General features: G+C 41.3%; 1 protein-coding gene across 1 annotated transcript in view; it reads left to right on the forward strand.

Moving 5' to 3' along the window:
• The window catches only part of PCCB (propionyl-CoA carboxylase subunit beta), a 24,450-nt gene extending 12,073 nt beyond the window's left edge, over window positions 1-12,377 (forward strand). Inside the window, exons 7-15 of the mRNA XM_081192660.1 lie at window positions 251-359; window positions 1,465-1,585; window positions 2,732-2,813; window positions 4,104-4,227; window positions 5,362-5,469; window positions 8,526-8,626; window positions 9,743-9,841; window positions 10,307-10,400; window positions 11,932-12,377. Of these exons, the coding sequence (XP_081048786.1) occupies window positions 251-359; window positions 1,465-1,585; window positions 2,732-2,813; window positions 4,104-4,227; window positions 5,362-5,469; window positions 8,526-8,626; window positions 9,743-9,841; window positions 10,307-10,400; window positions 11,932-12,053 (960 nt within the window). The 3' untranslated portion in view covers window positions 12,054-12,377. The remainder of the gene's footprint in view (window positions 1-250; window positions 360-1,464; window positions 1,586-2,731; window positions 2,814-4,103; window positions 4,228-5,361; window positions 5,470-8,525; window positions 8,627-9,742; window positions 9,842-10,306; window positions 10,401-11,931) is intronic.
• The last annotated feature ends 587 nt before the right edge of the window (window positions 12,378-12,964 follow it).

Here is a 12,964-nt window from a genome sequence, read left to right on the forward strand (position 1 = left end):
TTTTTGCAAATACAGGGATGCAAATACTTTACTGGGAATCCCATGTACCAGCTGTGTGATCTTTTGAGGACTATGGTTAAATTAGAGTCAATTCCAACCAAATGCCTTGTTAGTTTGAAATATGAAATTGAAATATTTGGACCTTTTTAAATTCAGTTTTCCTACTTTGAAAGCACTAAGGGATGAAAAATGCAAACACAGAGAATGTCACATCTTGCACCTCATACTTTGCAGTTGTTGCTTCTTGCAGGACACATCCTATCTATTCATAACAGGCCCTGATGTAGTCAAATCGGTCACCAATGAAGATGTTACTCAGGAGCAACTTGGAGGTGCAAAGACCCACACAGCAGTATCAGGTCAGAAACTGTTGTTGTTTATAATTAACATTTGCTCCTGTTTGCAGTCCCCTTATGAAGTGATTGGAGAACAATGTGAAGAACATAGTAGTCCAGTCATATAAAATTAGTCTTGCAGATTAGTTTGGAATAGGCATACCCAACTTGCGGCCCTCCAGATGTTTTGGCCTACAACTCCCATGATCCCTAGCTAACAGGACCAGTGGTTAGGGATGATGGGAATTGTCGTCCAAAACATCTGGAGGGCCAAAGGTTGGGGGTGCCTGGTTTGGAACATAATAAAAATACCAGCTGGTTGTCTTTGGCTGAAAATTACACTGCAGGGGGGTGACAGAAGACTGTTATTAGATGCATTGTAAGAGAATGTGTGTAAGAGAGATGGAGATACTGGGGCTGCTCCTGTCTAATAAGCGTCAAGGGGGAAATGTACCATTAGAACTGCCTTATTTGATCCCTGTCCATGTTGCACCCAGCATGCTTCTATGCATGGGGATCCTGTTTAGCCATAATGGCTCATAGTTGCTGATGTGACTATGTGCAAAAATACTTTTTCTTCTATCTTTCTTGCTAGTCATTTTCATTGGTTGGGGGGGGGGGCGCTCTCTGCCACTTTCCTAACTTTGTAAACCTCAGTAACATGGGTGCAAAACTGTTTTTAGCCTGATGGCTACATTCCCTTGTAACTAACCTTCCTGGGGCTGCTGCCAGTGGTAGATAGGGCCACATCTCTTTCTCTCACTTTCACTCATATACACCCACAGACACAGTCTTTTAGATCCATTTAACACCTGCTTTATTTATTTTGCAAAGAGGCTGAAAATAGGGGTTCAGTATGACCCCTGAAATGCAAGATGGAGTGGAACAAGACTAGGGTGGATGTTTGAGGTGGAAGTAGATGTGTGTAAAACACAGTTGATCAAATATGACTGTTAAACCGACACTGTTTCTTTTGGTGGACATTAAGAATATCCACTGGCATTTCAGTTAATGCTATGACATTTTAGAGCTTTAAGAGTTTGCTGTGAAGATCTATTGCTTGTCCTGTTGGAAAGTTCATTGGAATCTTTGCAAAGTCAGATGGATGTTTGATTTTTTTGTATTATAGGGGTTGCACACTGTGCCTTTGAGAATGACATAGATGCTTTGCTCAATCTCAGAGAGTTTTTTAATTACCTACCGCTTAGCAATAAGGATCCAGCTCCTGTCAGAGAATGCCATGACCCTATGTAAGTTATATTTACAAATAATAGATGTTCATAGAATCAAAGTGTGTTTCAGAGTTTATCCCGTCAGATGTCTGCAGAGTTACAGGCAATGCCCATTTCACGTGGGCGTTCTGTTCTAGAGCCCCACATGCATTGGCAGAGCACGTATAAGTGCACCCCACCCTGTTCTGCCTTTTCTGTGACATGCTGAGTGATGTATTTGGTAACTTCTGGGTTTGGCACCATATGTGCGTGTACGATCATGCATCTTTAGGACATGTGTTATTCGGTCTTTGCCTGTATGATTTTCTCGATTTGTATCATTGAAGGAGACACCTTTCCCTTTGAACCCATTTAGGAAATAAAATTCCTGGGTGATTTTATTATTCTTGGATAGATTCACAATTAAGTCTTGTGAAGTGGGATGCAATGGGACTTTGGCTTCCATGTGTTATAGATACTCCTCCACAGAGATTCCTGTTGGAGGTCTGAAGGGTAGAAAACAAAAATTCTCCTTTAACAGCAGTGGAAGGGTATGGTATATGTTGCCGTTCAGTTGATGGACCAGATTTTGGATATTTTCTTTTACACTTCTGCCTCACTTCCTTTTGCTGGTTAACAAAATGAGGCTGTTCTTTCCTAAGTAGTATCTGAAAATGCAACAAGTCAACTAAAGAGAATGGGTTGAATTCGGATTTCCCTTCCATTTTTGAAGGCAGCCAAAATCCAGCAAAAGGCTCTTGGTTGACCCATAAGGGGGTAGGATAGATGTTTTTGTCGATGTTCCCACCAGCCCCAGCAATATGTTCCATGCTAACATGGAGTGTCCCCTAACTTTTTGAAACAGCTTTTCGGGGGCACAATGGACTGCAGATGAAAGGAGCAATTAACAAAAATTGCCTGCTCTTCTCCATCCTCCAGTGCAAGCAGGACACATATTTGGATCCATCTCAGTGTTGGAGGGTCCTTTATTGTAAACAAGGAGAATAAAGTAAAAGAAAAAATAAACATCTCCTTCATTCTCTCAATATTCTGGAATTGAATTATGAATTCTGGAATTCAGTCAAATAGTCCTAGGTTGTAGTCATGTCTCCTCACATGAGTAATTTTCTCATATGAATTATGATATGATGTAAGTTTATTCCTTTCCATTCTCTGTGTTTAAAGCAACCGGTTGGTTCCTGAGTTGGATACCATTGTCCCGATGGAATCTACTAAAGCTTATGACATGGTGGATATTGTGCATTCGGTAAGCTCTGTGTACCAATGTATTACAGCTATTGGATAATTTTGTGTTTACACATGATGCATAAATATCTATTGCCTCTGAGAATTGTTACAAGTTGTAAATACAACTTACATGTATTTTCTTGTATGTATGCAGGCTGCAAAAATACTGTTATTTAGAAATGTGTTCCTTAGTAAAAGTGGTAAAAGGAATATAACTGGATATATATAAGAGTTTTTCACCTTTATTCTCACCATTTGACAAAAGGTTATGCAACCTGTGGGTTAAAATTGATTCTAAATTGCATTATATCACTTTATCTGAGGAAATGGTCTTGATGCCCACATTAACTACCATTGATTTCACATATAAAGAAGATGTATAGCTTTAATTATTTCCATGGTGTTTGATTTCCATATAGTAAGTGTAAAATATGGTTACAATACTCATTGTTTTGAGAGTCAACTATAATTGGATACCACGCTTTGGAGGTGTTGTAAGTGGCTGAGCTCCAGGGTGAGTCACTGATCTTTCTCCATTTTTAAAAAAATAATAAAGATGTTATGTTGGTGTGAGGATCCTTTGACCTCATTCTATGTCTAAAACAGGGGGGGATTTATTGGTCTGAGGGCCATATGGTCTTGTTGCAAACCCTCTAGGGGCCAGATGCCAAATTTAGGGTGGTGAAATGTCTCTCCAGCCCCATGATACACTCTTAATTTTGGATATTACCCAATGGAACCATAAATCTAACCAGGATCTGTCAGGAATTTCAAAATGAATCTTACTAACATATTTTAATTTAGTGCTGTATAGAAGAGCACTGTCAACAAGACATCTTAAGAGCAGGACAGAATTTAGGTTTGATGAGGCCCTAAGCTACTGAAGGTAATGGGGCCCTTTATATGTCCAGCTGTCCTTTGTCAACTACAAATTGTCACTGTTTTTTATGTTGTATATATGCTAGATGGTAATTGATGGACCTAATAGGTATCTAAAGCCATTTGCACATAACAAAATATGTATTTTATCAAAGTAATTGTTGAACTGAAATGCAATTGGAAATGTACATCCAGCTTTTTTCCCCTTTAATTTTTTTGGGGGCCCCCAAGAGAGTGAGGCCCTAAGCTATAGCTTGTTTAGCTTATATGTAGATCCGGCACTGCTTAAGAGCAGTATATTGAAAAAGATTTTTAAAATACTGCTTCAACTATCTTAAATTTTAAATCACCTTTGTGTGATACAGATATCTATAGGAGTGTGTATTTCACTGCTCCGCAACAGTAAGATATTTGAATCTCATTTGTGTAGATAGTCGATGAGAGAGAATTCTTTGAGATCATGCCCTCCTATGCCAGAAATATCATTGTTGGATTTGCCAGAATGAATGGAAGAACTGTTGGAATAGTTGGCAACCAGCCCAAAGTAGCATCAGGTAAGAGGAGGGTGGCAGTGGCTGGGAACCTTCGTAATGTCAATTTATGTTGAAAGGTTGGAAAACTTACATTTGCATGTTGCATCTGTTTAAAACCTCATTGCTGAATAGCTCGATATGTTCTCTCTAAAAAAAATTGGTCCTAAGGTAATGTTTAGTGTTCTTTTGCAATTAAGATGAAGGTTTGGCACTCTGAGCATACTGCAAATAGAGTAAAACCTGCTTTACATCCTTGTGTTGTTCATGCTTTGTAAGTGCCGCTGGCCAGTATTCAAAGAACCATGAAACGAGATGTGCTTTTAGGTTTAAATAAGTGGTGTGTTGGTGGTTTTATCATAACACCACAATTTCTATTTCCCTCTCCTGGGATCCCTTTTATACACCCACCCACCCACATGTCACCACCACCTTTCCTTCTCTTCTTTCCTCCCTCCAGTCCATCGGATCGTTTTACACTTTTGGCAAAGTATTCGACTTCCAAGACTAACTGCTTAGATATACATCCCATAAAAAGAAATGTTTTATGTTGATAACCTTGGTCAGCTGAAGATGTTAGAAACCTTTCGGCATCAGTGAATTATAGGATTAGTCCTGCAATTATACCAAGATTTCAGGCATCTCAGTCTGAAACATCCAATGGTGGTAATGGTTACCAACATAACACATGTTGTTACAAGATTTATATGTAAGTGTTTTGGTCTCTAAATTGTTGGCGTTTGCTGGGGCAAGTAGCATTTTAGAGAATGGAATAGAATTCAGCCGCCATATTGATATTACTTGTTTTGATTCCCTTCCCACCACAGATTAATGTAAACGACTTACAAAGCTAAAATGTAGTAATAGAGAACAGCTTCCTGAGAAAAGCAAGAGTACGTGTTTCATGAACATTTATGCAGGTTAGATAAACTCTGTTCAGTATTTCACAAGGAGGTAGAAAACGTTCTTTTGCATAGGGTGTGTAAAATGTTGCTGGTGTTGCCTGTTTGGGTGATATCCAACAAAGTCATACACATCAATTTTAATGAGTATCCTGAGTATGATGAACATTGAATGTCACTTTTTGTATACACTGGCCACTGCAAAATGTTCTTGAAAAGCCTTGTAAGAATCTTGTCTACTTTGTTTGAAATTTAGGCTGTTTGGACATAAACTCCTCCGTGAAGGGAGCCCGTTTTGTTCGCTTCTGTGATGCTTTCAACATTCCTCTGATAACTTTTGTAGATGTACCTGGATTTTTACCAGGTAGGTTTTTCTTCTGCATCCTATTTGACTGAAGATGGAAATGAATTGAGTGGAAGATATTTCACTTGATTCTTCTTACTGAACTGAAAATAGTCCTGTTGCTCCGCCATGACCTCCCTGCCAATTTGGATACAATAAAGGAACTGGAGGCCCCTCGACTGTCCTTGGGTCCAGTATTGGACCACTTCGACCGGATATCCCCAGCCGATGTGGACAGACTCCTCCGAGCTGGAAAGCCCACCACCTGTCCTCTCGACCCGTGCCCGTCTTGGCTGATTAGAGCGTGTCCAGACGAGGTGCGGGCCCTCCTGGGGGATATCATCAATTTGTCCCTTGGCACGGGGACATTCCCAGGGGAACTGAAGGAGGCAGTGGTGCGCCCGCTCTTAAAGAAAACATCATTAGATCCTTTAGATCTATCCAATTACCGCCCGGTTTCAAATCTTCCGTTCCTGGGTAAGGTGATTGAGAGAGCGGTTGCCGAACAGCTTGGTGGGTTTCTGGATGAAACATCGGCTTTGGATCCATTCCAGTCCGGCTTCCGCGCTGGTCATGGGACCGAGACGGCTCTGGTCGCCCTAACAGATGATCTTCGTAGACAGCTGGATCGAGGCGGGTCGGGGCTGCTGATTCTTCTAGATCTGTCAGCAGCTTTCGACATGGTCGATCACGAACTTCTGGACCACCGCCTTGCCGATGTGGGGATCCAGGGCACAGTCCTTCAATGGCTGCGCTCGTTTCTCTCTGGTCGGGGACAGAGAGTGGCACTTGGGGGGGAATTGTCATCGCGCCACTCCTTGGTGTGTGGAGTACCTCAGGGTGCGATACTCTCCCCGATGCTTTTCAATATCTTTATGCGCCCCCTCGCCCAGCTTGTTCGGAGTTTTGGGCTGGGTTGCCATCAGTATGCCGATGACACCCAACTATCTGTTGATGGATGGCCATCCTGACTCGGCCCCAGACACACTGACCAGATGTTTGGAAGCTGTGGCTGGATGGTTACGTGGGAGCCGGTTGAAGCTAAATCCTTCGAAGACAGAGGTCCTGTGGCTGGGACGGGGCGATATGGGATTGGGGGGGCAACTCCCATCTCTTGCGGGGGTGCAATTAGTGCCAGCACCGTCTGTTAAGAGTTTGGGTGTAATCTTCGACGCCTCCCTTTCCATGGAGGCGCAGATTGCAGCTATAACAAAGGCGGCATTTTTCCATCTCCGCCAAGCTAAGCAGTTGGCTCCTTACCTCTCTCGCCCTGACCTAGCCACTGTGATCCACGCGACGGTCACCTCCAGATTGGATTATTGTAACTCGCTCTACGTGGGGCTGCCCTTGAGACTGACCCAGAAACTCCAGCGGGTGCAGAATGCTGCAGTGAGACTCCTTACGAGGTCTTCGCTGCGAGATCACATTCACCCGGTGCTACACCAGCTGCACTGGCTCCCGGTGGAGTACAGGATCAGATTTAAGGTGCTGGTTTTAACCTTTAAAGCCCTATACGGCCTAGGACCCTCATACCTACGGGACCGCCTCTCCTGGTATGCCCCACAGAGAAACTTACGGTCTTCAAATAAAAACATCTTGAAGGTCCCAGGCCACAGAGAAGTTAGGCTGGCCTCAACTAGAGCCAGGGCTTTTTCGGCTGTGGCTCCGATCTGGTGGAACACTCTGTCACAAGAGACCAGGGCCCTGCGGGACTTGACATCTTTCCGCAGGGCCTGCAAGACAGAGCTGTTCCACCAGGCCTTTGGCCAGGGCACAGCCTGACTCCCTCCCTCGGCAATCTTTGCGGAGCTCTGGCCCAATGGTTGCCAGTGGCCTGAATTAATTAATTTTATAATGAATGATTTTAGAGTGTTGTTTATGTTATACTTTTATACTGTTTTATTGTTGTTAGCCGCCCTGAGCCCGGCTTCGGCTGGGGAGGGCGGGATATTAATAAAATTTATTATTATTATTATTCAAGGAATTGGGAGGTGGGGTTACTTTTTATTTCAAGTGCAGAGGTAAAGCCATTACTCTGTCCTTTGCACAGCTTCCTCCTTCCAGTTACATGTGTAAAATGACATCAGTCGCATTTTTAACATTTATCATCGTGAGGTTGAACATTCTCACAGAGATTTTATTCCCCGGAGAGAGTTTAGTAGTGGTGCGAAATCCACTGAAATAAAAAGTATGTGAAAAACACTAGAGAAAGAAAAAGTATTAGTCTTTTCATCCAACTTAACTGCCCTGTGTCATCCTTCTTTAAGTACACAATTAGTTTAAGTACTTTGTATACACCAGGAAGCAGTCTTTTAGATCTCTCTATGGGGGCTCTATAGCTTTCAAATGTGAATGAGTGTCGTGGATACAGCTCTTCATGGCACTGACCTGTAAAGCTGCACTATATAGCCTGCGTTTATAGCTTTAGCTCCTGTGCTGGTGAATATTATGGAGGCAATAGTGATACCTGCTCTCCTTAAGTAGTTGTTGCTTGCCTGTGCTTCAGGCGAGTGCTGAATCACGAGGCTGACATTTGTAGAACGCATTTATTGGTGCCATTTAATCACATATAATTAAAACAGTAGAAATAGGATAAGATTTTGGTGTAATAAAAGGTTTTGGCTCAGTGGATCCCTTTCAGTCAAACCAAGAATTGCCATGTAGAAGGTTATGTTGGCTTTGCTACAAGGCTGTATGTAGATCTATTATAAGAGCATATGAAAAGTCCTGCTGGATCAGGCCAAAGGCTCATCTAGTCTTACCACCTTGTTCTCCCAGTGGCCTACTAGATGCCTGTGCAATGCCTGCAAGCAGCATTCTTCCCACATGAAATTCCTAGCCTCTCTTCTATAGATGCATACTGCCTCTGACAGTGGAGGTAGAACATAGCCTTACCCTCCACGATACCCAGCCTGCTGGTTGATGTTTGATGCAGTTGTGCAGTCTACCTCTATTCTTGTAGAGGCTTTTAACAGCTATCTTAATTAGTGCTGGGCATATAGTTTCTTATTAAATATCCATTCTTGGATGTAGTAAATTTCCTTTAACCATATTTTGCTGGTTCCTGTTGTTTTCAGGGACATCTCAGGAATATGGTGGGATTATACGCCACGGAGCAAAACTGCTCTTCGCTTTTGCAGAAGCAACTGTGCCAAAAATCACTATTATCACAAGGAAGGTGAAGTAAAATTGTATTTTATAGTTGCTAGCTGCCACACGCTGTTGAGAATGCATAGAAGATATTTGTCTTATCTTCAGCTCAGCTGACCTCATCAACACCAGTTCTTCCAAGCTCTGTTTCAATTTTTTCTATCATAATATAACATCATTTTTTGCTTCACTAATACTGCTTAATTTCTCTAGATACCTCACAATCAAGCCTGTTTCCCCTTAACAAATGCTGCCTTCAGATCCACTTCTAGCCTAATGACTCTCACATAAGTTCTTTTATGTAGAATCTGAATATAACTGCCTCATACAAACACAATCTCAACCTGAAGTCTTGGATTATATGTTATTTCTAGTTTGGGAACACTCATTCCAGGGTTAATTGCCTGATGCCTAACTTGATGAGTTTTAGGCACTAGGCCAAGTCTTTTAATAGGCCCACACTTTTAACATTGAAGCTGCTGCATGAGATTTATCATCTGTTTTATGTGCTGCTCTTTTCTTATGTATAGTTAGTAATTGTATTCTAATATTGCCAAGTATTTAACTATTTTTGCAAAATTCTTAAATAGTTCTAGGGCTGGCTATGGCGGAGGATAAATATGAGGGGATGTTTAAGGGACATTACACGTTTTGGAATGTAGGATGCTTCCTTATTCAGAGTCAGGCCATTGGTCTACCTAGCTTAGTATTCTCTGCATTGACTTGCAGAGGCTTTCCAATGTTTCAGAAAGGGAACATTCCCACCCCTACCTGGAAATGGCCAGGGACTGAACCTGGGATCTTCTACATGCAAGGCAGATGTTCTGCCACTGAGCTATGGCCCTTTTTAAGATATCAAGATATAAAGGAATAAACTATATAGGTTAAAAAGTCTGAAAGTGGAGAACTGGAAAGATGAAGGAAAGAGAGAAGGAAAGCTAGGCCATTCTACTGGAATTTGAAAATGCTTTAAATAAGTGAGAGTGGATGCTTCATGATAACTATATCACATAATTTTTGAATGGTTATAGTAGGAATTGTCTGCTTTCATACTCTTAATATTAAGAGACTAACTATCCTGGTATATAAACATAATGACTGAATACAGTACATAACTTGCTGACACTTTTATTTCCTGCTCCAGGCTTATGGTGGGGCCTATGATGTGATGAGTTCAAAACATTTAAGAGGAGATGCTAATTATGCATGGCCAACAGCAGAGGTAGCAGTGATGGGTGCCAAGGTAATTCTCACTTTGTCCCCATTTGCACTCAGCTTATCTGGGTCTGGCAGGTAGGCCAGATTGTTACACCACCCTCCCGCATGGGTCAATCACTTGATGGCATACTTTTTTTTTTTTGGCCCACAAGAGTCTGCAGAAGCCCTTTTCAAAGTGCTCTCTTGCCCAGCACTCTGCAAGCAATGCCAATTAGCTGATCTCCTGTGCCTTCAGATCCCCTTTTGGCTGAGACAAGTTTTTACCTGCTCCACACCTGATAGCATACTACATCAGGTGTAGAGCAGGTGGGTGTGGCTTGGCCAAAATAGCCTTGGAGGCCAAATGGGGAATGCTTGCAGGGGCCTGATTGCCTGCAAGCTGGAAGTTCCCCACCCTTGTTGTAAATGGTTTAATGATGACCAAATCCATTCCAAAGGCCTTTAGAACTATAGGTTGCAATAATATCATATTCTTACATTTTCTTTTTAGGGAGCCGTGCAGATAATTTTCAGGGGGAAGGGGGCACATGCAGAAGCAGAGTATGTGGAAAAGTTTGCAAATCCTTTCCCTGCAGCAACCAAAGGTAGTGGCTTTGAGATTGTCTATTATTGAAATTTCAGATACATAAGTGAAGTTTTTTATTGTGATTTCAGTGTTCTTTCACTTCTTATTTGGGTGTTTATTTTAAATGCATTCAGATGATCATGTATGAGGTTAATAAGCTAATATGAATTAGAATTTTGTTCCTCCGCCAGCCCCCTTGTTCTTCCTCTATGCAGGCAATCAAACAATGAAGTCTCTTAAGTAATCATCATTTCCCATTTCATCTGAATTGAGATACTGTGGTTACTTAAAAAAAATTTCAAAGCATAGAGCACTGGTTTTCTAAATTTTAACTAAAATTATTTCTTAAGAAGGGGTTGTCCCTTCTTAAACATTGATCTCTGCAAAGCATAGTTACAAAATTGAAGTGTATATAAACTCTAGCCAACTACCTTCCTGGCAGATTGAACATTTAAGAAAGTCAATTCAGGCATGTGGAGCAAAGGGGAATATATTTTCATATTACAGTTCATTGCATTTATTTATTTGTTCTTAGAACTTTCAAAATGTGGGCAAAGGCACAGAATGTAAAGCATCAACAATCAGCTGATCTTCAGGTCTTGCAAAGCCCCTTCTTTGCAAGCACAGACCATCAACTGATGGGCTTGCAAACCCAATTTGGGGGCAGGTAGCTGTGACTTGACTGATATGGAGCCACATGGGGATGCCTGGCAGACCTTCCTCCACCCACATGTACGATGCATTGGTGTGTGTGTGTATATATATGTATTACTGTGCATTGTTCGGAATGCAAAGCAGAAATTACTAGGCCACCAATGCTCTTTAACATTTATAGCTATGTGTTTCACGATCAGGCCCAGATCGGAGCCACTTATTTTTAGTTGTATCCCCTGCTTCTAGACGACTCAAATCCTCTGCCTTTGAGAGCCATGGCATGATTGTTTAATCAGAGCATTATTTAAGATCCCCGATCCCTTTGCTTAGAGGTTATGCATCTGAGATGAGACCTTAAACGTATTATAGTAATTCTGAAGTAAAATTATCTCTGTGTTGAACAGCATAATTTGCAGTGTTTCTGAAGTGGTTTTCTTCTTTTAAAAATTACAAGAGAGAGATGGGAACTTGCAGAATTGGAGTAAAATTGCTCAGTTTTCATATGTAAATGTAATCAGAATGATGGCAAATGTTTTTGCAAAGCCATATTCCAGATGTTTGGCTTGAATGGTTGTTTCTCCTCCCTTGCTTGTTTGGAAAAAATGAAACATTTCTGTGGCCTTATATCATGAAATCAAATATTGGTGATCAGTACACCCTAAAATCCTGATTTATCCCTTTTTAGAGGAATTTGTTTGTATTTAAGTTGATGAATAAGATATGCAACACTTTAGCAGTTCATGGCTTCCTGTGGAGCAGCTTGCACAAAACATCAACTTCGATTTGGTGGAAGGCTAATGTGAACCTATTAAAGGATTATCTACTGCATGATGCTTTTTGCTGCAGAAGCAGTTACAGAGCAATGGGAATAAACTGTCAAACCTGTTTTATAACAGGGTTTGTTGATGACATCATCCAACCTTCTTCAACTCGACTGCGAATCTGCCGTGACTTGGAAGTCCTGGCTAGCAAAAGACAATCCAGCCCCTGGAAGAAGCATGCCAATATTCCTCTCTGAATTTGTTTTAAGGAAAAGGGATGATAGGTTGCCAGGAAAGCAGCGGAGCCCAACTCAAATCCTGACTCTGAATCGTTGGAAGTATGTGGAAATTTTTATGGATTATATTCTAGAAGGGTTGGGATACTATGAGATTGTAGACAAGGAATCAATTGTACATTTAAGCAAAAGGTACAACATATGGAAGTTGTCACGATATGCTGTAACTTGATCTTTGACAGTCTAAAGACAGAACGGATAATCATACATAAATGTAAAGCCAGCATATTGCAACAGAAGTCTTAAGAGAATATGGAATTAAACTATTTGGTTTCCTTTAAACAAGATTGTCTGTGGGGAGATTATTTGTGGATTAGATTCAGAGGATAATAATGAAAAACAGGATTTAACTCCTGCAAGGGGAGATGGAAATTACCTGCATGGGATTCATCGCAAGAAAATATTACAGGATTTCAAGATTTTCTAATGCAGATGTTATTCAGTATAAATTTCTTATCTGTCAGATTTTGGTCTCATCAGCTACCTAACAAGACTATTCTCCTACCGCAAGAGATTGTTTTAGGCCTCCGAGAGGCTTGTGGGAGACGATTCTCCTTTGTGCCTATGCATAGTACTTCTAATTGAGGAGCCCTTATGCCAGGTAGAACCAAGCAGGCCAAAAGAGGTTCATTCATTCTGGCCTGATATACCTTACATACACAATTTAGCCACTTTTAAGGTAATCTCTGGTTCCCTGTCCTCTGTTAAGTATTTTAAGTAATAATCATCAGTTCTGCTTGGGGTTTACTGCATGCTTGGCGTGATAAATATAATGTGTATAGCTTTGTAGTAATGACAGTGTAGCAAGGCACGCGTAGCAGTTTCAACTTCCTTCAAACCCCATAGGCATGTTCACTGTGAATATGGTTTGC

This window comes from Podarcis bocagei (genome assembly GCF_964188305.1).
Source record: "Podarcis bocagei genome assembly, chromosome: 4".
Lineage (NCBI taxonomy): Eukaryota > Metazoa > Chordata > Lepidosauria > Squamata > Lacertidae > Podarcis > Podarcis bocagei.